Source organism: Meleagris gallopavo, chromosome 5 (genome assembly GCF_905368555.1).
Source record: "Meleagris gallopavo chromosome 5, MGAL_WU_HG_1.1, whole genome shotgun sequence".
NCBI lineage: Eukaryota > Metazoa > Chordata > Aves > Galliformes > Phasianidae > Meleagris > Meleagris gallopavo.
The window spans coordinates 39025780-39049389 of NC_139408.1; the positions used below are offsets into that span (position 1 = coordinate 39025780).

Genomic DNA, 23610 nt, shown 5'->3' on the forward strand with positions numbered 1-23610 from the left:
CCGCCGCGGTCGGACGGCGCGCGCTGCCGAGGCGGGGCGGAGCGGGGGAACGCCGCGGCTCACAAGATGGCGGCAGCGCGTGGGGCAGCTCGGCAGTCCCGGCGGATCTTCGACATCTTCGTGGCCGAGGTTCCCTGGACGGTATCGAGCAGTGAGTGCGCGGCGACTCACTCCCTACCCCTCCCCCCCCCTCCCAGCACTTGGGGCTGCCACGGCTCCGTCCCCTATGGCGCAGGGCCGAGTAACCATGCGTCCGTTTCTCCCGCAGAGGAGCTGAAGGAGTACTTCTCCCAGTTCGGGTCGGTGCAGAGGTGCCAGCTGCCCTTCGTAAGTATCCGCCGTTGCCCCCCGCAGTCCCCCGGCCTCCCCTGCTGCACCCAGCCCGCGGGCTCTGCCCCCCTCAGCACCGGCTCTCCCAGGCCTCTCAGTATTAATGTCTGCCGCGGGCTTTGAAAGCCGGGTGGTTGTTTCTTAACCTGGCTGGCTAAACGATCGACGTTGCATTTCTTAAAGACCCAAAACGTAGCGTCATAGCGGGCACTCTAAAGAATAAAATCCATCCCTGCTGAAGGTTCAGGACAACTTGAGACTACCGGCCCTGCTTTATTCCACTCTAATAGCTCACGCCCCCTCCCAGCTGTCAATGAAAATACGTGTTTTAAAGTATGAAGCAGACTTTTGAACAGTTGTACTGATTTCTCTGATTATTTCTGAATCCTTAAATTGGACGTGGATAGAAAATTTAACAGCCCATGTAAAAACTTCCTACAGTAACCAGCTTCTTCCCTTAACCTGTAACTAGGACAAAGACACAGGCTTCCACAAACGTTACTGCTGGATTAAATTCTCATCTCCAGAAGAGGTTCAGAATGTGCTCCAGAAGGACTCCCACATACTGGAAGGCGCCAAGGTAATGGTTTAACCCCTTTAGTGCAGTAGCATACGGAGTTGGGTCTTTAATTCTGTTCCCTCATGGATGCTGTAACGTCAAATTAATGCCATACTTATTCCAGTGAGATTAAGCATTTTGCCACTTCAGTATACTTCTAACGTGTTTCTAAAATTATAGTTATTTATTCCACCACGTCAGCTTGACTACTTAGAGTTGTGTAACCGTAATAGACCCAGAGAGAAACCATGTCCAGACATAGATTTTCCATTATGCTAAACTAAAGGAACACAGATGCGGTAAAATTCTTCAGGAATTGCTATGCAACCCTTTATCTAGCTGTAATAAAGTTTTCTGCAAGCAGACTCCAACATCAAATTTGCATTATAGGGAGAGGGTGGAGTATAACAGAATACAAAGCTAAGCTTTTAAACCAGTAAAAACAAGTGACAGTGCAGTGCCAGCTGGAAGCTTGCTTTTGGTACAGTCTCTAACTAAGGTAAATGACTAAGGTGATTTTATTGTAGACTTGCATGTGCTTCAGCTGACCTAGCTAAAGAACAACGAGCAGGTTGCTGGAGCAGACATTATCAGTTAATGACTTTAAATACTCAATATGAATTTGGCCATATTGTTCTGACAAGCAGCGTACAACCAATTTGTAAGAGACTTCAGGGGGTCTTGCAATATGTTGATTACAGTAAAGCATTTTGCTTAAAATGGCTCGTACTACAGAAGCCTTTCTTTGTTGTGGTTACTGCATGGTGTCTTACAGCTGGCCTGGAAGTTAACAATGGTGCAGAAGAAAAGCAAAACTTTAGTAGTTTACTGAATTCACTCTCAAGATGCAATAAGCCAGGCAACAAGCTAATACTAGTTAAACTGAGTTGAAAATAACATAGGATGTTAGCTGTAGGCAATTACTAAAATAAGTACTGTGACTACCACTGGTGAGTCTTTAGCATGAGATCCTCAATTTCCATTTTACTCTTGAAGTTGCAAGATACCCATATTTACTTACCTACCAGTGAAGCCAAGGACTGTTAAAAGGAGATACAAGAGCTAAAATGCTTCTTTTTAGTGGAATAGAAGGCAGTTTTGTTGTTGTTTTTTTTTTTTTTTTAATAAAAAGACAAGTCTCTCTAAAAGCAGAATGAGTACTTCTGTTAATTCCACTTGAAATTCCAAACTTCTAAGATGTGTTTTGCATGACCACAGCTAATCTTATCAGTAAATTTTATTTAACATTCCTTCCAGGACTCAGCAGCTGTCGCTATTGCTCTCACACATTAATGTCTACCTTCCATACAGATGTTTCAGAAAATCAGAAATAAAAAGAAGTCAAAGTTTTTGCCTAACGTGAACAATTTCCATTGTTTTCAGCTATTTCTCAGACAACAGCAAGGTAGAAGATACCTTCAACAAAAGAGAGAATCAGTGTGAATGAACTGTGGAAAGAGGCTTTATTTCACTAAGTGTAAAGAAACTGAAATAAAGAATATGGAGAAACTGTGAATATTGGATTTAAAACAGAATCCAGCTGCTTCCCTTCCTTGTTCAAATAAACTATGGAACAACACAGAAACGCAGATATAAGCTCTCTAGCATCTATTACAGCATGATACAGTAATTATTTACAGTGGGAGAGCTTGTAACAAATGAAGTAAAAGCTTGAGCTACTTAATAAAACCACGGTGGTGGGAAGGGGCTACATTCTTACCCTGAGATGCTGGGCAACAGGGAATTAGCAAAGTCAGAGAACTTGCTATAGAACAGTTCCCCTGTGAAATATTTCCAGGCAGTCTCCATTCTTCATAGGAAACTGTCCTTGGTAGAGGAACTAGTGTGTGTATATGCATCTCCACACAGCACAAGAGTTCTGAACTGCTTCTTTACATGGCATCACCCTATATACCTCTGTGATATTAAAAACACTTTTTTTTTTTTTATGAAGTCCAAGCTTGTAGTCCATTTCTTTGCTACTCAAGGTACAGAGGCACTCACTCCTTCCTCCTCTTTTTGCTCTCATGCTCATGTTCTTTAGGGCGGCTGCTATCAGATGGCCGTTTAGAACCACCATGTTGCTTGGCTTCTTCCAGAAACTTGTCCAAACCAAAAGGATCCTCCTCAAATTGAACTGGTCCGTCCCTGCCTCTTCCTCTGGTGTTACGATCGGAGTTAGAAAATTCTTTGTCAGGAACAAACCTGTGGGAGAAGATATTATACTCAAGTGTTTGGGACTTCAGAACACTAATTGAGTGTATTCTGTTTTTATTTTCTTACCTATTGGTCTTAATTCGAGTCTCTAGATCATCACCATACATATCCTTATCAACATTTTTACTTGGTCTGTAGATGTTTTGAGCCATATCTTTGCCACTTCTCCAAGGCTGGTCATAAACATTATAAATCTCGTCCTCTCCTCCAGCAAAGCCACTGTCCATGCCCTGTGAAGGAGAAAGGTGTACAGCTGTGTAATGTAAATGAGTGCCAAACTTCAGCTAATTTATTTTAACATCATGATATAGGCTTGCTGTCATGCAGACATAAAGACTACTATATGATTTACTACTATTTCTATCAAGTTCAAGCTCTTCGTATGCTATGAGTGGTTTCAGGTCTGAGATTAAGTCCAGACAACTTAACACCATGTTTACAAGCTCCAGTCAAGACCAATTCTACACTGCCAGAAAGCAGGAAGGACTGCAGGCCACTCATATTTCAGAATAATCTATTGTCTCAGTCTGCCCTGCAAGTACAGCTGGCTATAATAGCCAAGTGCAACCATACAGAAATGCATATTAATCAGAATTTCTGGCAAATGTGATTTAAGCTGACTCATCTAAATCTCACACAAGTTTATGTAAGCCATGGAAGTAGGAGAGATGCCTGCTTGCTCAATTTTGATTCGTCACCTTTCCCTTCTGCCTACAAGTCTTCCGGTACAGGCATGGAAAAGAATGACTGATACACTGCAGGACTATTGTGGGACTTCTAAAAGCCTAATCTCTCTTTTTAATCTCTCAATAGTAAGAACTGCAGGGACAAATGTTTCTGTTAATTGTATATTCAGAAGGTTTTATAATATAAACATTAATGACAATGGCAAGTATTTACTTGCTTCTCTTTCAGGGCAGTTTTCCTTATTCAATCAGTACATTTACACAAAAGAAAGCTACTGCAACTTGAAGGCAAAATAGCTTTTTTCTCCTACTTTTCTTTCCACAGACCCAATCCACTTTAAAACAGTTACACATTCTGAATATCCCGATGATTGCTGCATCAGCTACAGATTAGGGAGATTAGCAGTTTGCTACCCATTAAGTAGAGATTTCTCAGAGCTCATCCACACCATCCATTAAAACAAGGTCTCCTTTGGACTCTACCTGTGCCCACTGGAACATGCTTGCTTGTTCTCACAGAAAACTACACAACTGTGACAAGGTATTTTTACCTTGCTCTGGTTGAACAGCCTCTGGTCATACTGGACTTCATTAGATGGCCTGGGGTTGGGTACACCTAGTGCAATAACTTCACTGATATCTCTGTTTTCATTTCTCTGCAGCTTTGACCTGAAATGAAAATTCTGAGTTGTATTAAGCCAGATAAACCTTTTTTTTTTTTTTTTTTCTTCCCAATGTTCAATTGCGACCCGATTCTCTATTAGTTGCTAACTATTTGCCCCAGCTACCAGATTCTAACCGGTACTGTTTCTCACTAGGTAACATTTAAAATTTGTCTCCTGGGAAAAGAAACATTTGGGAAACTTATGTTCAGACTAAGCATGACATTTAAATTTACTTTCCACTATCTGCAATTTATATCAAGCTGATTTGGTCTAAAATATCATATTTTTTTGCACAAACTAATATAATTATATTCTTGAAAGGCTGGGCAATCTAATTTTAAGATATTAGAGATTTTAAGCCTCCAGAAACCATTTGTCCTCAAGGAATCTCAGTAGGTTGGGCAAACAAGTTACTTCAGCTTACATTCATAAATCTAAACACATTTTAAATGTACAGTTTCAAGAAAAATCTACTTATAGATTATATTTCAGTCTTGCTGAAGACACAGGTATCAACCTCCTTGCTGTGAACATGGTAATAAAGTCTGAACATGCTGAGGATCTGCCAACCAACCAATCGTCTCCTGCCCCTAAAAGGACACAAAAAACCCCACCCAAAACAACAGCAAATATGAAATCTTCTCTTGTCTGATTTAAGAAATTTTGATTTTTCCAGATATGTTTGACTGCAGATAACCTAAGCTTAACTTTCCAAAGACATGGGTTCTCCAAACAAGTGCTATATTAATGACTATAATTTACCACAGGCTAGCCCCACACTTCCTTTCAACTTCGAATACTTATTGTACATTCATTAAGTATTATGGTTGCAATCCAACTATTTCCTGCATATAGCCAGCAAAGTTAACAGAGCTTTAAGCCCTTATCACAGGAACACTGCCATACTCTAACTCAGTTGTACCATTTCACACCAGTGAGCATCTCCACAACGTAAAATTCAGGCACCGATGTCAAGGCAATGGAGAAAGCTGTATGTAATAGCTTCTGTAGTGGGGAATCCTGTATTAGTACAGTAATAAAGCAGCTTCTTTGTTTGTGACTCACCTTTTATCAGGAGCTGCCCTGGAGAGATTTCTGTCGTGCTGTCTCTCTTTGCGCCGGTCATGTCTTATTTCATCTCTTTCTCTAGCTTCTCCATCCTCTGAACACATGCAAGATTGCTTATTAGAGACAGCTACTGAAGTCTGAATTAACTACAGCACAGACATTGGCACAGTCATTCAACTCAACATTCATTTTCAAAAGAGAAGCGATCCTTAGCACTGTATGTTACTTTTTAAACAAACTGGACATAAGGAGAACAGTAATTTGCTCAATTAAACATCCTTGATAAGAGACCTACAGCAGACATACACAACAACGTTTTCTGAACTTTAAAGAGCTCAGAATTTTGTCCATCTACAAATTAACACTCTAAATACCTGCTGATGATTGTATCATACCCTCTTCTGTGTTACACATTAGTATAAAAATGCCATTCAAACACAGACATCTTGAAGAACATTCTGTGACTCCTTATCACCAAATCTCTTGGGCTGGAATACAATGTCTACTTTAATCTGCTCCAAGCAAGATGAATGCTGAAATCAAACCATGTTGCTCTGAGCTTTCCCCTGGAAAACCCTCCATGGATAGACATTCAACCTCTCTGGACAACCTGTTCCACTGTTTTTTGTCCTGATGAAAATTTTTTCTCCTCCTACACTGTTGGAAGTACCCACTTGAGATTTTAACCACTCTCATTTTTCCACGGTGTAGCTGTTGATCTCTCCATAGGAAGCCTGACATTAGGTTAACAGCAAGCTCTCTCTTCTGCAGGCAGAACACGCTTCATTCTCTCAGCATCTCACCACACAGATGCTCTGGCCACCTGGCCATTTTGGTGACCCTCCACTGAAGTCATTCCTGTTCATCAATGCCTATCTTGAACTGAGAGTCTCTTAAGTGGACACTATTCCAGATGCAGTCTAGCACATGACCAGTAAAGGAAAAACAACTATTTCCTTTGTCCTTCTGGCTGCACTCCTGCTGATGCAGCTTAGGAGCCCCTAGGAATACTGCTGCCAGGGCATGCTGCTAGCTTTTCTTCAGCATTTTGTCCGCTAGGACTCCCAGGTGCTTCTCAACAGATCTGCTCTGCAGCCTGCTAGTTCTCAGCCTGTACTGTTGGAAACAGGTTAGTCCATTCCAGCTGCAGTATATGATCATATTCTCCACCTTTAAGTGACATTAAGAGAACTGCTTTGTAAGTTCAGCACCTTGATCTCTGAAATGTCACTTCAATCAACACATAAGACACCACAACGGTATGATTTAGTTAGGTTATTAGATTCTGAGCCTGCTAGCCAAAGCTACCTCTTTTTAAGACCAATTATAACAACATCAGAGACAGAATACTGCATTTATCATCTTAGTTCTCATAGACAAAGTCAAAACAAGCCTTTCCTGAAAAAGAAATCAAATTGGAACAGTCCATGAAAGCCATTACTTTGTACAGTTATAGTGATCAATTTCTAAACAATCTCCTTAAACCTGAGGTTGAAATTCAGATCCCCACAAATTAAGCAAACACATTGGCTGTTCAAGGAAAGATGTAAAAACCAGATGTTACATTTATAGTTAACATTTGGGTATTTTAATTTCTCAGGTTATTTCTGCAAACCTACGCTTCAGAGAGTATAAAAAAAAAAAAACAGACAACCCCACAGTATCTCAGTAACAAAGAAATGTACCTTTTTCAACGTGGGTTTTGATCCCTGCTCTTCTTTCTCTTGCTTTCTGGGCCATTTCTCGGAGCTTTTCCTCATGTTTCTCTTTTTCTTTCTGAGCCATTTTCCTCTCCACCTGGGCACGCATCTCCACAGCCTCACGAGCCTGCACACATAAGACCCCTAGTTAGCACCTGGGGTGCAGCAGATCTTCTGCACTGGAGTTACACGATAAACGGGAAGAATTGAGTCCTATAGTTGAAGTTCAAGACCAGAAAAATATCACAATTCAAGCAGAGGAACAACAGACATGACCTCCAATAATTTAATCCATGCTGAACCACTGATTCAACCATACTGGGGATAAAAATGTTACAGGAACCTAGAAGCAGGACAGACTGAAAAAGCTATTGCTCTCTCCCAGCTGATTTTCCCAAGGAATTAAACACATAATAAAGGTAAAACCACATGGAACAGAACAATTTAAACAACCATCTGACCTTTCTGTCAGCTATATAGAGAGCCTCAGCAAGCTTGGCAAAGTTTTCATTAATGTGAACAGTCTGCAGTCCTCTTCCATCTGCAGCCAGACGCTTGTCTAATGGGATGGTGTAACCCTAAAGGGGAGGCAGGCAGTTACAGAAATTAGCAAGGTTTTTAATAGCAAACTTTATTACATTTATTGGGTAAGAAAACAACAAAAAAATACACTATCACAGAATTCAGCCAATCATTAATTTACCTCCACGGACTTTCTTTAGATGTACTCCAAATTCACATCAGGCAATACAAAGCTTCCCTCCAATTCCATCCCCACCCCAAATCTAGGTCACACTTTCCCTTCAAGTATGAATGAGAATGAATTTCTGATTAAGCTCCGCCTTTTGCTTTAAGAATTGTAGATGACAGCTTTCCTAAGTAGTTTTACCATTTGTATTTAAAACTTGATTTCCCTGAAATGTTTTCATTAAGAGTTCAGCTATTAAGAGATCAGCTGACTCAAAAATGAGAAATTAAGGGCCAAGGCTGCAAGAAAAAGCAAGAGACACTAGATGCCTGCTATGCCTTCAGAAGCTGAAATCTGGAAGTATCTATAGATATTTTAAGATTCTTCAGATAACTCTACAAAATTTATGCTTTGGTTTTAGCATCTGTAACCTAAAATTTGATCTACTAATTAGTGTCAGTCCCAGTGATGCAGCTGTGTTGGGGTAGGAAAAATAACATCAGTGCATGCAGCTTGTCCTTTCCCTGTTTGAAGAGACTGCCTCACAACAACAGCTTAAGTTCAAGAACTAGATTGGTCATTGCAGCATGTTCTAAGTTCTCAGTTCCCTCTGAATGTAAACTTACCAGCTGATAAAAACAAAGGTATAAAACATAACTACTCAAACAAGAAATAGCTAAGCTAGCCTATAATGAAAATTAATTGTATAAGAACGCAAGAAGGATAACTTGCTGGACATTCAGACTAGTATTAAAAAGAAACCTGCTTGATTCTCTAAGAAGTTCCCTTTCCTTTTCAGTTCAGATGGCTTTACTGTATCAGCTCCAGAGACTTTGGTTTGCTCCACATACAGCACTATTATGGGGATTTTAACTAATATCATTTTTCTCCTTTTCTCAGCCATGTATTCTCAGTTCTACATTGTTGTCATTTCGACAACTGTAATGCACCAGAGAGGAAAAAAAATCTGAGCTGTACAACTGTGTATTCTCTGTGCTGGAAGAAACCAGTTTATCTAACTCTAGGTGTTTAAAACCAGTATATAATTGAATAGTATGTCTAACAGCAAAGTCTAATATTTGAAAGGTGATTTTATGACAACTTGATTACCTTTGCATTTTTCCAGTTTGAAATGCATGGAGGAATTTTCCACTCTTGTTGCTCTTTCACAGTCATCTGATTTAAGTGAGAAAATAATCTTTAGTTTTACAGCAAAAGGAAATACTGTTTCCATTCTCAAATGCAACTGTAGTACCATTGACATTAATGAGCTTCAGGGCACTCACTGGAACAAACAAAACAAAACAAAACGACAAACCAAGAAAAAAAAACCAACCACCCTTCCTAGCAGGAATTAAATGTTCCTGCATTGTACCTCTGCTAACATAGAAAAAAGTTATGGTATAGCTATTTAGCTATACCTAAACTTTCACCACACAGCTTAAAACTTACAGTCAGGTTGTTAACATTTGAACATTAAATGGCAGTTCAAGTTGTAGGAAACTGAAGAATCTCTACACATACCTCTGAGAGAAGACAATCCCTCTCAATACAAGAAATGCCCCATTGTTTTTCTAAGAGTAGAATGAGCAGACTTTAACAGCCTCAGTCTACTCGCCTGTGCCACAGACAAGTCCTGCAATGCAAACCTACGCATGTCTACCCTTGACAAGTTATGTAGGAGAAGAGGTAGTTTCAGAACTGTCCAAATGAAAAAATAAATAAATAAAATAGAAGAGGCTGTACCAGGCACCAAATCTGTCACTTAAAATATCACAAGGACAGAAAGGAAGAAAAAGTACACAGAAATGAACTAGATCAATGTAGACTTCGGGATTCCACCTAGAAGCTGGAAGTGAGAAGGTAGCTATGGTATTTTGTACCTTTCTACTAGGAGAGTGCATCACAGGTGCTGGAGGAGAAGGTGGTCCACGTGGAATCTTCTTATTAATTCTGAACAATTAACAAAACAAACGCAATCAGAACATCATATGGAAATACACTTCAGAATGTTTTATTTGCTATGAAGAAGTTTTGAATACCTACTTGAATCTTGGAGGTTCCATGGGGTCTTTCTGCATTTCCACCATCCGAATAACTCTCTGTTTAGCTCCAGAGTTGAAGGCAACACCTTGCTGAGACGGAGTGTACCTGAATAAAATGGAGTGCTTCAGCTTTTTGCAGGCAGCCAGGTATTCCCTTCCTACCACCATTTTCCCTCAGTTCACTGCTCTGGCTGCATTTTAACTTTATCCATACCAACTAAAGACATTTCCACTGTAAATGCCAGGAACAAGTAACCTCACAGAGAACACTTGGTCTATACGTATAGAATGCACCTCCTCAGGGCTCTATTCTCCTGTTTAAACCTGGATTCACAAAGTTATCACAAGTACTAGCTTCCTGATAATTACAAATTCTTTCAACTGAACTTATTTACAGGATGAATCTTGCAACAAACTTGGTTTTAGCTTGAATCTCCCAGTAGGGAACCTATTTCCAGAACTACTTCATCCACAGTCCTCCCTGACAAATCTGTTTTTACTGCTAAGGCAATAAGCCACTAGAAGTGCTACCACTCATGATACACTCAGACATACTTCAACACGCTTCAAACTAAATTATCATGAGCAGGTTAATTCATAACACACGAACTAGCTTTGTAGTACCTCCAGAAGGATAGACTTGAGTGTCAGGGAACATCCTAATTCTGTACCTAACATCTGATGCATGCACCAGCGCTACACACCGTATGTACTGCGCAGGAGCCAGTTTGTCTGCCGCTCGAACTGGCATAGCGGCCGCAATTTTCTGGGACACTGACTTCTCCAAGGCTGCTCTCGTCTTCTCTGTTATCTGAAGAAGAAAACACCACAGTCCGCATCTCATTGAAACACACAAGACATACAATATACTTCTGGTAAACTAGGCACATCAGTGCATACAACACCTCTCTAATTGTCTCCTCATCTGGTCTTTGCAGTTCAGGATCATCCACATTCATGACTTCTTTTGGCACAAGATCCGTGTATTTGCTGTAAATAATCTAAAAGACAACACATGTTATTAGTGCTGGAAAACAGGAATAAATAAAATTTAAAAATCAGTACTTCAGCCCTAGATTAAAGGCTAGATACTAATTAAAGCTTGTATACAAAAATAAATACCTTACAATTACACATTCTTCAGTGACTTCCACAGAACAAGGTAACACTCTTTGTCCCAATTTACAGATGAGATAATCACAGAAACCAATCTAACTGAATACAATTATGAAAATCACTCTCAGAGCTCAGATTAGGCACAAACTGCTGCTTCCTTTCCCCACATTTTTCCTTTTTCAGAATCCAAAGCAGACAAAGTTTGCATTTTTTTTTTCCTGCCTCCAAGGCTAACTTAATTTCATATATGCCTTTTTTTTTTTTTTTTTTTTTTTTTTAAGCATTTAGATTCTTTTCATTTCACTTGTATGTTCCTGGAAAATTTGAGAACTCTGTTCTAAACACTCTCCCTTACATGGGTGTTCAGTCTTCACACAGTATGCAACTGGGTGTCACTAGCTTTGGAGGCCCAATTTGAAATACACTGAAAGAACATAATTAGATAAGTACAGGGAAAAAACTCCATTGTGTTGCATTAACGTTTCACATTTATCCATTACAGTAACATCAGAAAGTCTTCAAAGAGTTAAGTCATTATTTAAAGCTTATATAAAGCCCACGTCTAACTAGGAAGCTGACCTTCTGCCTCAGTATTATTTTGGCACACAAAAGCCATTTACTGCTTCTCATCCAACGCTGCTAACATTTTCATCCTTTAGATTAGTAACAATAATATTGCAGCATCTCAAAATGAAGGAGACCTGAAGAGCAGCGTTTCTCTATGCAACTCTAAATCCAAATGTCTTGCTGCATGAAGAACCAAGGATGCTGCAAGAACTCTGATTACCCCGAAGGCAGAAGAAGAAAAAAGCCTAAGAGGTTCTCTCAAAACTACCACATAATGAGGTACAGTTGAGCTCCATGAACTAGTTAAACCATACAATATTGCACACAAAAGAAAAGCTGCAGCAATGTGTGTGGGGGGGGGGAAGAGGGGGAATAAAAAAAAATAATAATAAAATCAGTAACACTGATGGAATTTGCCTAGGAATACCAGATTTTGTTTTTTTTTTGTCTCCATCAAAATCTGAAGAACTGATATGACTGCATGTTCTAACTGGAGTCCTTTTTTGAGCTGGCATAGATAGAACCACTGTGTGGTTCTTCTAGACATTATCTTATTTTAACATTAATATTCAGAAGTCCTATTGATCCAGGGTAAGGAGACTGGAACAGCTTGATATTCTAATATGCTAGTACCCTACTATTTTCATGTAGGGAATTTAAAAGGAAACACTAGCCTGAAAAGCAGAATAGCCTTCTAGCTACAAATTAAATGCTCAGTTTTTGGTACAGACAGCAAATCCTTTTCTGTTTCAGGCAGCAACCAGAAATCTGCATGCCACATGCCATGAGAAAGAGAACAATTTCACCTAAGTAGCTCATGGTAGGGTTTAGCCATCAGTCACATTCACAGTTCCAAAAGACAATGTATAGAGGCATGTATCTTAACAGCAGGTTCTTAATTTAACACTCAGAACATCTCTCCTCAATACATTTTATTCTATCTATCCAGAGCAGCCCTGTGTAGCTCTCATCAATCCCAATTGTTGTCAAGGAGCTACTATTAAGTGTGGCAGATTGAATACCTTCTTCATCAAAGAATGACTTCTCCATACAGAGTACAGACCATTTTAGAAGCCATTATAATTATCTGGTTGGAAGCCTAGCAAACGTACTGCGGGAAATCTAGCAGCAAGCTCTCAAACCAAGCTCCACCAAGAAGGCAAATAATGTTATGAGTAGGGAATGCTTCTGACATTATTTTCGTTCAGTTCATGGTCTCTTAACCTGTCCTATTGCTGTGACAGGAGTTCCTACAAGCGTGGAACTGCTCTCTTGTGAATGCTTCAACTGAATTCACAATAATGAGAGTAAACTGCAGATAAGGCTTGTTGCTCTTTTCTTCTCCATTAACATCTAAGCCACAGCCTTGGGCCACAAAGAAAAACCATTCTTGCCGTTAAAAAAAAGTAACAGACTTAATAGTTCAGTTCCCTTACTGACCTAATAACAACACAGTAAGCAATTACATCCCTTTTTTCTCCCAATAAGGAGACAGTGTATCAGTCTCACCAATGTGCATGTCAATTATCAATGCTCCAAGCACTACTTCAGCCTGACTTCAGTCAAGAGCAGAGGAAGAACTGGAAGAACTCTCAAGAGCTCATGACACAGCTAGTGCTGAAAGCCCTTCCTCTGCTATTCCTCTGGATAACAGCGTAGAACTTCATCCTCAGATATGTAAGGTCATACATCCAGATTCATCAACATTATCCAGCATTTCCTATCTAGCAGAATGTCAGACTGACAAGCCTTCTGTTTGGAGAAGGCAATCTCAATCATGTCAGCATTTTTCAAGGAAAATTCTCTGAAGCAACTATTTTTTAAATATGTAAAGGAACAGATGCAAAAGAGATGAACCAGTGCAACAGTACAAACTGCTGACAAGCCACCCAGATACAGGGTCTGGATGATGGAATTGCTGCCTCTACAAGAAGGCAGAATACTAAATTCAACCTCAAATAAGCCATAAATTGTTGCAAAAGCAAAATCTGCTTCTTAACTCAAACCAAACAAGTAATTCACAGAATAGCATCAGAAAAATCCTTCTTGTTCCTGGTAGTCTGTTAAGTATTTGTTTCTCTTAGCTCTAAGTATTAGAATTGAAGAAATATTTGAATTACAGCTGCTGCTCTCAGGATAATAAAATGTCCGTATGTAATCCTACTAATATGCACTACTGAAAGTTCTACCACACAGAAAACATTATTCAGCTTATCCCAGATCACTGAGGAATAGTTCCCTATGACATATTTACCAATACTTTATCAGGTCCTCTGCAAAACAAATCAAGCAATAATACTTGTTACTTCCAGTGAAATTGTTTCAAATACTGTATTTTCCCACAACTTTGCTCTTCCTTGAATCACAACAACTCGTCTTTAATCTCAGCATTTACATCCAGCTGGGTGCAGTTAGAATTAAACTGCTCCAGAAGGAAGAGCTGAGAGAAAAAAAGCTAGGAAACCCTACTTCTAGTTCAATTGCTAACAGAGCCCAGTTTTGGAACAGCTACCCAGCTATGCCACACTAATAAGTATGGCCAGAAAGCGAGAACTTTGCCTGCTTCTTTATACAAATCTAACAGATGAGTCAGTTATCGAATGCTGGTACAGATCTTCATGGAACTGATATGACAAACGTTAACAGCATGAAGTTAAACTTACTACAACTCTCCTAGTTTTCCCATAGCACTTACCAAGCTCTTCTAAGCTTTTATGTGACATTCTTTAGCAGATGAAAGCAATGCTGGAGGCACACTACTGTGAAGACCTGTTCTTTACAGTATTTCCCTAATTCTGAACCAAATAACACACAGCAGGAGATTGGTCTTTTTTTTTTCCCTGAAGTTTATTATAATTTCTAATATTTTTCTCAAATATATTTAGATGCTGATGTTCAAATCTGAACAAGCCTATTATATTAAAATTAAATCTGATCTTATAAGTAAATCTATCTCTGACAAAGCTGTAAAGGTTTTGGGTTTAACGATACCTTCTCCCCCCCCCTTTTTATTTGTCCTAAAGCTTTCTCCCTAAAACAGGTATGACTGTCACTTCCCATCTACTCTTCTCAAAATTATTATTATTTTTTTTTCCATTTTGGTATAAGTAAAATTTCTATTTATCAAGTATTCAGTGTCACCAAATTCTTTTTTGTCATTAATATTTTAGCATCCTTCTCCTGACAAATATTTCAAGATGCTACATAAGGTCTGATTAGAACCCAGTGTGAATCCCCTCAATATTTAGTTTGTTTTCTCTCAGACTGCTCCCCATCCATATAACAGAGTTTGACTGATCTATATGAACTCTTTCTTCTTCCAGAGGTGCTGCAGTAAGTTAAGATGCATGAGACGAGGATATACAACTTGTAACACTTTTAACACTCAGCTGAATATTAGTTAAACATGAAATCCTATTGACATTAACTCTGCAACTTTAGCAACTGTAGGATCAAGTTAAAACAAAAAAAAGCCCATTTTAATCAAAGAATCCCACTGATATTCCTCAAATGCTCGCCCTGTTTTGTTTGTGAGGTAATGGTCACCTTCTGTTTTTCTATTTAGCTAGCTTCCTCTCCTTGCTCATAAGCATTAAGAGGCATATTACAGACCATAAGCTTTTCAAGACAAATTAAAGGATGAGAAACCGAAATATTACTTGAAAACAACTATTCACATCTATCAATTACAATAATCACCATGTTTTCATTTGTTTGAGCTGCCCTATTCCTTACAGGAGATGCTCTCTATAACAAGGAGCTCATCAAACATTTGGTCATGCCTCATTTCCAGTCACCAACACTTATCAGAAAAAATAAAAAAAATAATGTAATCCACTTCATTATATTTGAAAAAGCAGAAAGAAGATACTCCACGAAAGGAACTTGGAAGACCCAAGCAAACTGTTTCATCAACACTAGTTTGAACTGCACAAGACAAAATATAACCTCTTTGTTTTTAGAAAGACTACTGCAGGTGGGAGATGAAAGTTGGGTCCCATTAAACTCAGTGAAATCACCGAACACAAGATTTTTGCTATATAAGCACCAGCAATACTTTCTGCTGCAACTTATTTAAAAAGCAGCCAGGAGCTTCAAATACTAAATTAGTAAAGCATAAGATGCATTTCAGTATTCTGAAAGCTAAACTGTGTTTTCTGACTTTTTAGCCTCTTTTCTTTCCACACTGAAATAAGGCTATCTGTGACCAGGCCTGCTTTCAATTTCTTGTCTTCAATAGCCCTCTAATAAAAGCTGTTAAGCCATCAGTTATGTTTTCCTTAGAGATTCTCATCATTTCTATCTCCTCTTTTTAATTGCAAAACAGGATCACACATGCGGCAACAAAATTCTTGCTCATTCTATCCTCCTAGTCTAAATGCTCACATCTGTCTGACATCATTTTAGCTCTTAACTTTAAGAAAAACAGGAATGTATTTCAAAGAGGTAATTCATTTGTCTAATGTCAAACCAGTGACTACAGGTATATACAACACGTACATGCAACTTCTCCAGGTATGTGTGTATATGTCACAATCCACATTTTTCAAATTAGTATTACCTTGTCCTTTGATTGTCCTTGTCGAGCAATTGCGTCGTATTTTATTTTTCCTTCTGCATCCACCTGAACAGCCAAAGCATTGGACATTTTTTTCTTTCGCCCCATATCCAATGGATATTGGGCCACGTGAATTTCTGGAAAAGCACCTCCATCTCCAAAATCCTACATAAAAAGAAAAAAGGTAGAGAATGACTGAAAGATAAAAACCAGGTATAACCATAGAATCATATAATGGCCTGGGTTGGAAGGGACCCCAAGGATCACCAAGTTCCAACCCACAGGCAGGGCCACCACCCTCCAGATCTGGTGCTAGACCAGGTTGTGACATTTGCATGGGTGGGAAACAGAAAAGCACAGTGGATTGATTTTAACAAAATGAAACACTGCTAAAATGCCCTAGCAGCATTACTGTTCTGCCTTGTAAAAGAACAGATGACTAGAGCTTATACTTGTCAAAAGGAAATACAAAGATATCCTGCAGGAAACTGTCTAGAATTATTCCTTACTCAGAGAAATTGCTTGTATCAATGGCTAGAACATGCAGGCAGTACAGCATGACAGGCAGTCAATGATCAAGTATTTAATTCACATGCAAGTTATTAATTAGAACTTCTAGAATTTATCTGCTGCAATAAAGCAACTGCTGAAACATGCAAAAATGAACCACTAGAGATTTTCATCATAAAATTGCTATTCTTGTAATTTTAGTTATCCTATCATAATTATGTGAAAAAATTTAAAAAGCTTTCCAACACTCCCAAGCCTGCAACTCACAGCTTTACAATGGTACAAATGCCAAGCTATCAGTTCCCTTATTTTGACACGTGACTTGAAAACCGGACAAGCAACCAATAGCTTGGTGTTCTTAACAGTTTACTTCTCCTCTTGTTCTACTTCTTGCTGCAAGACCATTTAAGGAGCAGAATAAATTAAAGACCTCTTTAAGCAGACCATCCTGACTCACTAGCACTGAAGATACAAACAGATTGGTACACAATTGCTAAACCAAGTTCAGGCTATGATTTCAAAAGCAGTTCTCCAAAGGAGGCATTTTCTCTAAGCAGCACTATTGTCTCCTTTCACCCTGCTGCAATGGCTTTGATTTTACCTGACAGCAAACCAGACCAAGGAGAAAGGATGGCTGTCTTGGGTAGATTGATCCCCCACACATTCACCATGAGACCAAACAGTTAACACCACTGCAGCAGGCAGCACGGGTGAGACTGGAATAAGTGGGCAGAACATTTCTTTCCAAAGCAGCACATGCTCATGGTAGTCTTAAGCGCACACTAAAATTCAACTTTGGTTGTTTAAAGCCTTCCACTGGATGCCCCATGTTCAACAGTTAGCTACAGAATCAATATTCAAGTATAGTCCAGAACTAAATCCAGCTATCCCTCAGATTTTTCTACATGACCAAATCTATTAAGAATAGATGCTGTTTTTCAATTATGGCATTTCTGGATAACCAGATAAAGACTATACTCTGCAAGCAATTACTATTCTTTAAGAATTTGTTTTTGTCTATGAAGCAAAAAGGGAAGTCTCTAGCAATCTTTCTGACATATGCAGCATTTTCTGGCCCAGCAATGCTGGAAACTGATTGAACTAACTTAAATGTTTTTTTTTTTCTTTTTTTTCCCCCTAACATTTAGAATAAGTACTCAAACAGTAGCATTAGTAATGAGCAGCCTAAGGAGAAAACTGAACTATCTATTTCAATACCATGACCTTTATTAAAAGCTCAAATTCCATAAAAGTATTTTATTTTAGAGAACCACTAGAACTACTGCTTTAGGTCACCTTATCCAGCACTCCCACAAGTTTCTCTCCCTTACCACCCCCCAACAGCAGTTATCTATTGCTACCCTAAGAACACAGAACACATGAGCATTCTCTTCTTTGCTATGCACCCGTTCACTTATTCCACCTGTAATCCGGGCACATATTTAACAAATAATGATAAAGGGATGGTATGGGTGTCATTCTTGGAGGGTCACTGCATTCACACGCCTTAAATAGAAGGGGTCACAGACCTAGTTCCACATTACCACAGTGACAACCACGGAAGAGAAGAAACTCTAACATTTGCTGCTTACCACCAAACTTTTCAAGTAACTACATGAACTGGAACAACTTCCTCCAAACAAAGAATGCAGTAGTCTGGATGGAAATTCTGCATGTAGACCTGCACAACTCCCCGTGATAATCTCAGGATACTTAACAGTTTATCTCTGCTTTGGAAAAACACACTTTTATCACTGCTAGCACAGATGTCTTAGTACGATGAGAGTTTAAACACCTACCTCTAGCGTCCGCGGAATCCATCCTTTCCGGTAGCCGTACGGGGGAGGCTCCCTTCGTGATGAGACCAGAGCAGTCTGCCTGGATCTCTGAGCCCTCGCTCTTTCTTCTAGCTCTAGCTGGTCTTGGGACAGCTGGGTTGGAGCTGGCAAAAAACTGCACATCCCCAGACAGCCACCAAAAAAAAGACACATAAAAAGGTAACTTAGCAAGGTGAATTCCCGCAGACAAACCCGCGAGCAGTTCTCCCCAAGCGAACACCTTGTCACAAAGTCAAACTCCCACTCCCCGGCTGGGCACGCCGCACTCACGCACCCCGCCGCCCTCCGCGCATCACCAGGAAGCGTACGGTACGGCAGAGCGGGCCGCGGAGCCGCGCTCCCCGGGCAGCAGCTCGTAACACGGAAAGGAAAAGCCGAAAAGAGAACAGATACCCCACACCGGCCCGAATCCTTCCCCTCAGAAAACGCGCGGAGGCCCGCCGAAGCACGCAGCGGTGCGGAGGCCCCGTCCCGCTCTAGGCCGCACAAAGCGGGCAGCGCTGGCAGCTCCCGCGGGCCCGGCCCGGCCCGCATCCAGGAGAGGTCGCTCGCCAGGCCGCGCACCCGGCGCCGGACCGAGCGCCGACAGCGCCTCATCACCACGACAGGGACGGCGCGGGAGGCCGGGGGACGCACCTGGTGAGCGCCATCTTGCCGCCGCTCGCTCGGAGTTAGGCCGCGGGGCGGGGGGGAAGCGCGCCGCTGATGCGCGTGCGCCGCAGCGAGCAGCTGGAAGTTGTAGTCAGGGAAACGGCACACTGCGCAACGGGCGCGTGCTCACGCCGGTGGCGCGGTGGTTGCTGGGAGGTCCGCGGTGCGCGTGCGGAGTGCGGCGGATGGGGAGTAGCGCGTGACGCGGCGCGGCGCAGCGCAGCGCAGCTTTGCGTTGCATCCAGGCGCTGCGTGGCGCCGTGTGGAGCCGCGGGGCTGGGGAGGCTGCGGGGCCCTCTGCGTGCGTGTGGTTTAACGTCCAGGCGGCATTTGAAGATTGCGGTGAACAGATCCCATTGGGCAGCCCGTGCCGGCGCTCTGCCGCACGCACCGTGAAATAATGCTCCCCAATCCTCAAATGGATCCTCCCGTGTCCCGGTTTGTGCGCGCTGCCCGCTGTCCTGCAGCCCGCGTCCACCCGCCGGAATTTCTAGGAAGGGAAGGCTGGAGGAGGGATAAGGAGGTCCTGTTGCAGTCCTGTGCCAAAGCGCTCCTTGTCTCCGCTGGGAGTTGGGTTTGGGGTTTCTGCTTTGGTGGCAGCGGCTCTGTCACCGTCTCTGCGAGAGACAGAGATGTCGCCTTCTCTCCGGGACAGCTGGCCTCTCAGGAGTTCTTCAGACAAAACTGAGGATACGAGACTGTGACATACATCGTTAATCAATAATTGTCCCGAGCAAAGCTCACCTGCCATCTCTCCTACCCTTTCCTGTCAGTCATTTAGCAGCAGAGTTGCTGTTGTCTGGCAGTTCTGCTCCCGGTCAGGAGCCCTTTCCCTGTTCCTGTCTGGAGCTGAGGAATGACTTGTTCTCCCTCCTGTGTTCCTGATTCTTCCTGGGCATCGTCTATCACTGTGTGTAAATACACAGCATTGGGGTCTATTGCAGCGCAACCTGTAAGGCAGACACAATCTAAAATAGAACGTGGGCAGTCTGCTGCTGCTCCTGTGCTGGTTTCCTCAGTCTCACAGCTGCATGGTTGCCCTCTCCATGCAGACAGTAGGCTGTTTGCGTTTGCAGATCTTTATAGCTGCCTTGGCTATAAGCAGCACCAGTTCTTTTTTCAACGCTTTATTTCACCTGAACCTGCTTTTTTTTTGTGGTTCGCTTTTCATGTGCAAATTAGTTAATGTAGAGTTTACGTGCATGTAGGGTTCATAGCACAGTATAGACCAGACCGTATGGTATGATGAAGCTTATTCAAAATCCTATGGCTCTGTAAACTCATCTCTGCCTGTATTTTAGGCCCGTGCTGCTAATCCAGCTGTGGATGACTTCTTGTTCCTGCACTGCATGACCTGTTGCGTGTCAAAACTAGAAAATGCTGATGTAAATGGTTTAATTGGACAAAAATGTTTACTGAAATATATTTTTTAGAGAAACTATGAAGTCAAGGTAGAAAGTTTGGAAAATTTGAATTTTTTTCAACGTTTCCAGAATGGAACTTTCAAACTTTGGTTTAAAGCAGCATTTGTTGGAAGCAGGTAAATTCTTAAAACCAGCATGTTTACTGGTTTACTAATACCACATCATGCAAACTTTTATATCAGGAAGTAGGAGTGGAGGTTAAGTACAGAATGTGTTGTCCTGGAAAACAGGAAATCAGAGAAATTCAAATGAGAAATTAGGCAGAAACACTTAACAAAGAGAATGATTAACCTTTGGAAAACTGTGAAAAGTGTTTGTTTATTTTTTTATCCTTTGTTACCTTCTAATCAAAGCTGAAAGCATTCTGGGAGGAGATGCTGTCAGTATTACAAGATTTCCTCGAGGCAAGCTTGGGGTGTGTGGACCTGTACATGAACAGCCAGGTGAAACATCATGCCCCACAGAAAACTTAATATTCTCTCCCAGCTCTGTGAGCTGATCATTTCCATGCATCTTCACATATCTTCTAGTTCTGGGCTTTGTGTGCACCAGACTCAGTTATGATTCAGAGATGCCAGCTCTGGCTGATTCTTCTTTGATAAAAAGAAACATTAAGCAAGGAATGGATCTGAGATTCTTTAACCCATTTTTCCAAAGTATACGTCTCCTTAGGAAAGAGAGATTAATTCATTTTTGGTTTATCATGATCTTTTTTGCTTAACGTTTCTGGGCAGGAACGCTATCAGATCTACACGTGCATCAATTTCCACAAGTACACCAAAATAATCTTTTGTGTGGTGAGTAAAGTATTCAGGCACTTCATCCTTGGCTTGGCTGTCAGTGGGGACATTTTTAGTTCCATGTGAATACCAGAATACCACAGCTGGTTTTGAGAACACTTCCTGTAGTGTATATTTCTGGTGCATTCCAAGGAGTCTTTTGGAGTAGGAGTCTTTTAGGCTGTTAAATCCTCTCCATCATCTTTTATCTACTTCAGCACTTTCCACATTTGCAAATGCAGAATTAAATGGCTCATGAAATATCTTGTAACAAGTGAAGATGACAATACAAAGTAATGTAATAAGCTATTGCTAATATCAGATACCTGTATACCTAATAGTCACTGAGCGTTGTGGAATAAAAATGATCAAAATAAATGACACTTCTTAACTCAAGGGATAATTTATGCCACAGATAAGATGCTAAACAGTGGAAAAGAAGAGATTTATTTAGATGGAAAAGTTCAGCAACATCAGCAACCCCTGCTCTTCTTTGGGGTTACAGGCAGTATTCAGAAAGAATAATTATAGCTGGGGGAAAAAGCTCAGAAGGTCTATATAGATTAGTTCTTTTGGAGGAATCTTTAAATTCTTTAAGCCGTGTCTGTATTATCTGGAATGACTTAAAGGGAGACTGGTTTAATTTCTAATATTCATTATAATTTTTAGAGGAGTAAAATTTTGCAGATAGGCAAAAATAATCTCAGATGCTTCTGTAACACCTTTCTGTTAGTACGGTTTTGCAAACATGGTTATGCATTCCACTCACAGCTAATAAATATCCTCTTGGACAGGGGATGTGGTGGCCTGCTGAAGCTTCCCAGCATCTTTAGAAAGCAAAGTCAAGGGAATTTTTTTTGCCAGCAGAAATTATAAGAGAGGGGATGGAGGTGGAGTGCAGTTGTCTAAACTGACATTGGGCAACAGTGTTGAGCAAAGGCTTTGATTCTTGCAGGGAGGGATAAAAAAGTAGTACAAGTGGATTTTGCAGCTCACATAAAGCACTGCTCTCCAAGCAGCACTTCTCTTTCTGTTGTCACGTTCAGACAACCTTCGTTACTGACTTGCATGAACTGCATGACCTGGGGCAATGGGCATTTTTATCTCGAGAGATGTCTCATCCAAATATTGGCCTTGTACAATATAATCTGAAAGAAGACTATAACCTAAAATTGGATGGCTCCCAGAGTCAGCTCTGTGCATTCAATTGCTGAGACAAAGGCAAAATCTGTCAGTGTCCATTTAAGACTGGATGAGAGACGTGGGTGGGTTTGGCCCTGCAGGTGACCTGTGGGAGTACATTACATTATTTTCTGGAATTAGCTTTAGGTAAGTCATTTTGCTTTCTATCTTCCATGTTGCTTTGCACATCTATCAAGCCTTATACAGGGGAATTTGTTGTTTATCCTCTGGTAATCTGAACTAACCAGAGAAGATTTGGAAAATGTTTTGGAAGTAAAGATCTCTAGCAGCAGAGACGTTGCTAGCCAGATCTTTGGCATGTATAGGATTGGATTTGTATTTTTGGCATGTATTGGATTGGTATTGCTGCATTGACTTTTAGAGCTGAACTTGATTATAGATGCAGAGCATGGATCTGCCTCAATATTTTACTGGTACCCATCCATAGAATGGCAGGACAGCTCAGAAAAGTGAAGAAGAGCCTGCCGGGTCATGCTTTTCTTCTCACTCTGCTGGGAGCAATCTCTCCCTTGTGACATCCATCCTGTTAAATTCATTCTCTGGATCTACGAAGTCATAGGATCCCTTGCTTTCTAGAATTGTTTCAGTCTCTTCCTGTGCCTCCTCTCCTCTCCCGTATATGATAAATGTTAGATGTTGGTGATACTTTACATGTAGCTTTCTGTATTTTTCATGATAGGAAATCTAAAAAAGAAGTTGATTCTCAGCAGTGAAGGCTGGTTCTCTGCTCAGGCAATCTGATTGCTCTTCCCACTCCAGTGCTTGGACAGTGAGGCCCGGGGCTTTGTGTATGGTTCAGCATTTCATAAGATGCACACCTGGGATGCAAAAAAAAAAAAGGAAACACTATTCACTTTTCATCTTCCACAACAATTTGGGGTAATCTGAGATTTAATTTATTCACCAGTTGAAAGGGAAGCAGAAATCAAGCCAGAATCTTTCTTTTGAGTCAAGCTCTTTCTTGAGTACCCTGGGGAGGCTCACACAAAAGAGCTCTGATCACTCT

General features: G+C 40.9%; 2 protein-coding genes across 2 annotated transcripts; one reads left to right on the top strand and one right to left on the bottom strand.

Moving 5' to 3' along the window:
- The first annotated feature begins 17 nt into the window (after positions 1-17).
- SLIRP (SRA stem-loop interacting RNA binding protein) lies at positions 18-2424 on the top strand. Its single transcript, XM_010711778.4, has 4 exons — positions 18-151; positions 269-327; positions 803-910; positions 2273-2424. Exons 1-4 carry the CDS (start codon positions 67-69, stop codon positions 2330-2332), a joined length of 312 nt encoding a protein of 103 aa, XP_010710080.2. The 5' UTR covers positions 18-66; the 3' UTR covers positions 2333-2424.
- On the bottom strand, positions 2334-19340 carry SNW1 (SNW domain containing 1). Its single transcript, XM_010711779.4, has 14 exons — positions 19184-19340; positions 18509-18662; positions 16203-16364; positions 10864-10959; positions 10663-10769; positions 9960-10064; positions 9797-9866; positions 9024-9089; positions 7687-7803; positions 7211-7352; positions 5523-5619; positions 4344-4461; positions 3173-3336; positions 2334-3094 (listed from the first exon to the last, which is right to left on the bottom strand). The coding sequence occupies exons 1-14, from the start codon at positions 19195-19197 to the stop codon at positions 2890-2892; spliced, it is 1617 nt and encodes a 538-aa protein (XP_010710081.1). The 5' UTR covers positions 19198-19340; the 3' UTR covers positions 2334-2889.
- Between the last annotated feature and the right edge of the window lie 4270 nt (positions 19341-23610).

Coding starts and splice junctions, on each gene's coding strand:
- SNW1 (XM_010711779.4), bottom strand. Junction 10,960..16,202: donor AAGGACAATCAAAGGACAAG/GTAATACTAATT, acceptor GTTGTCTTTTAG/ATTATTTACAGCAAATACAC. Junction 10,065..10,662: donor GCTCCTGCGCAGTACATACG/GTGTGTAGCGCT, acceptor CATTTTATTCAG/GTACACTCCGTCTCAGCAAG.
- SLIRP (XM_010711778.4), top strand. CDS start 67: ATGGCGGCAGCGCGTGGGGCAGCTCGGCAGTCCCGGCGGATCTTCGAC. Junction 152..268: donor TCCCTGGACGGTATCGAGCA/GTGAGTGCGCGG, acceptor TTTCTCCCGCAG/AGGAGCTGAAGGAGTACTTC. Junction 328..802: donor AGAGGTGCCAGCTGCCCTTC/GTAAGTATCCGC, acceptor ACCTGTAACTAG/GACAAAGACACAGGCTTCCA.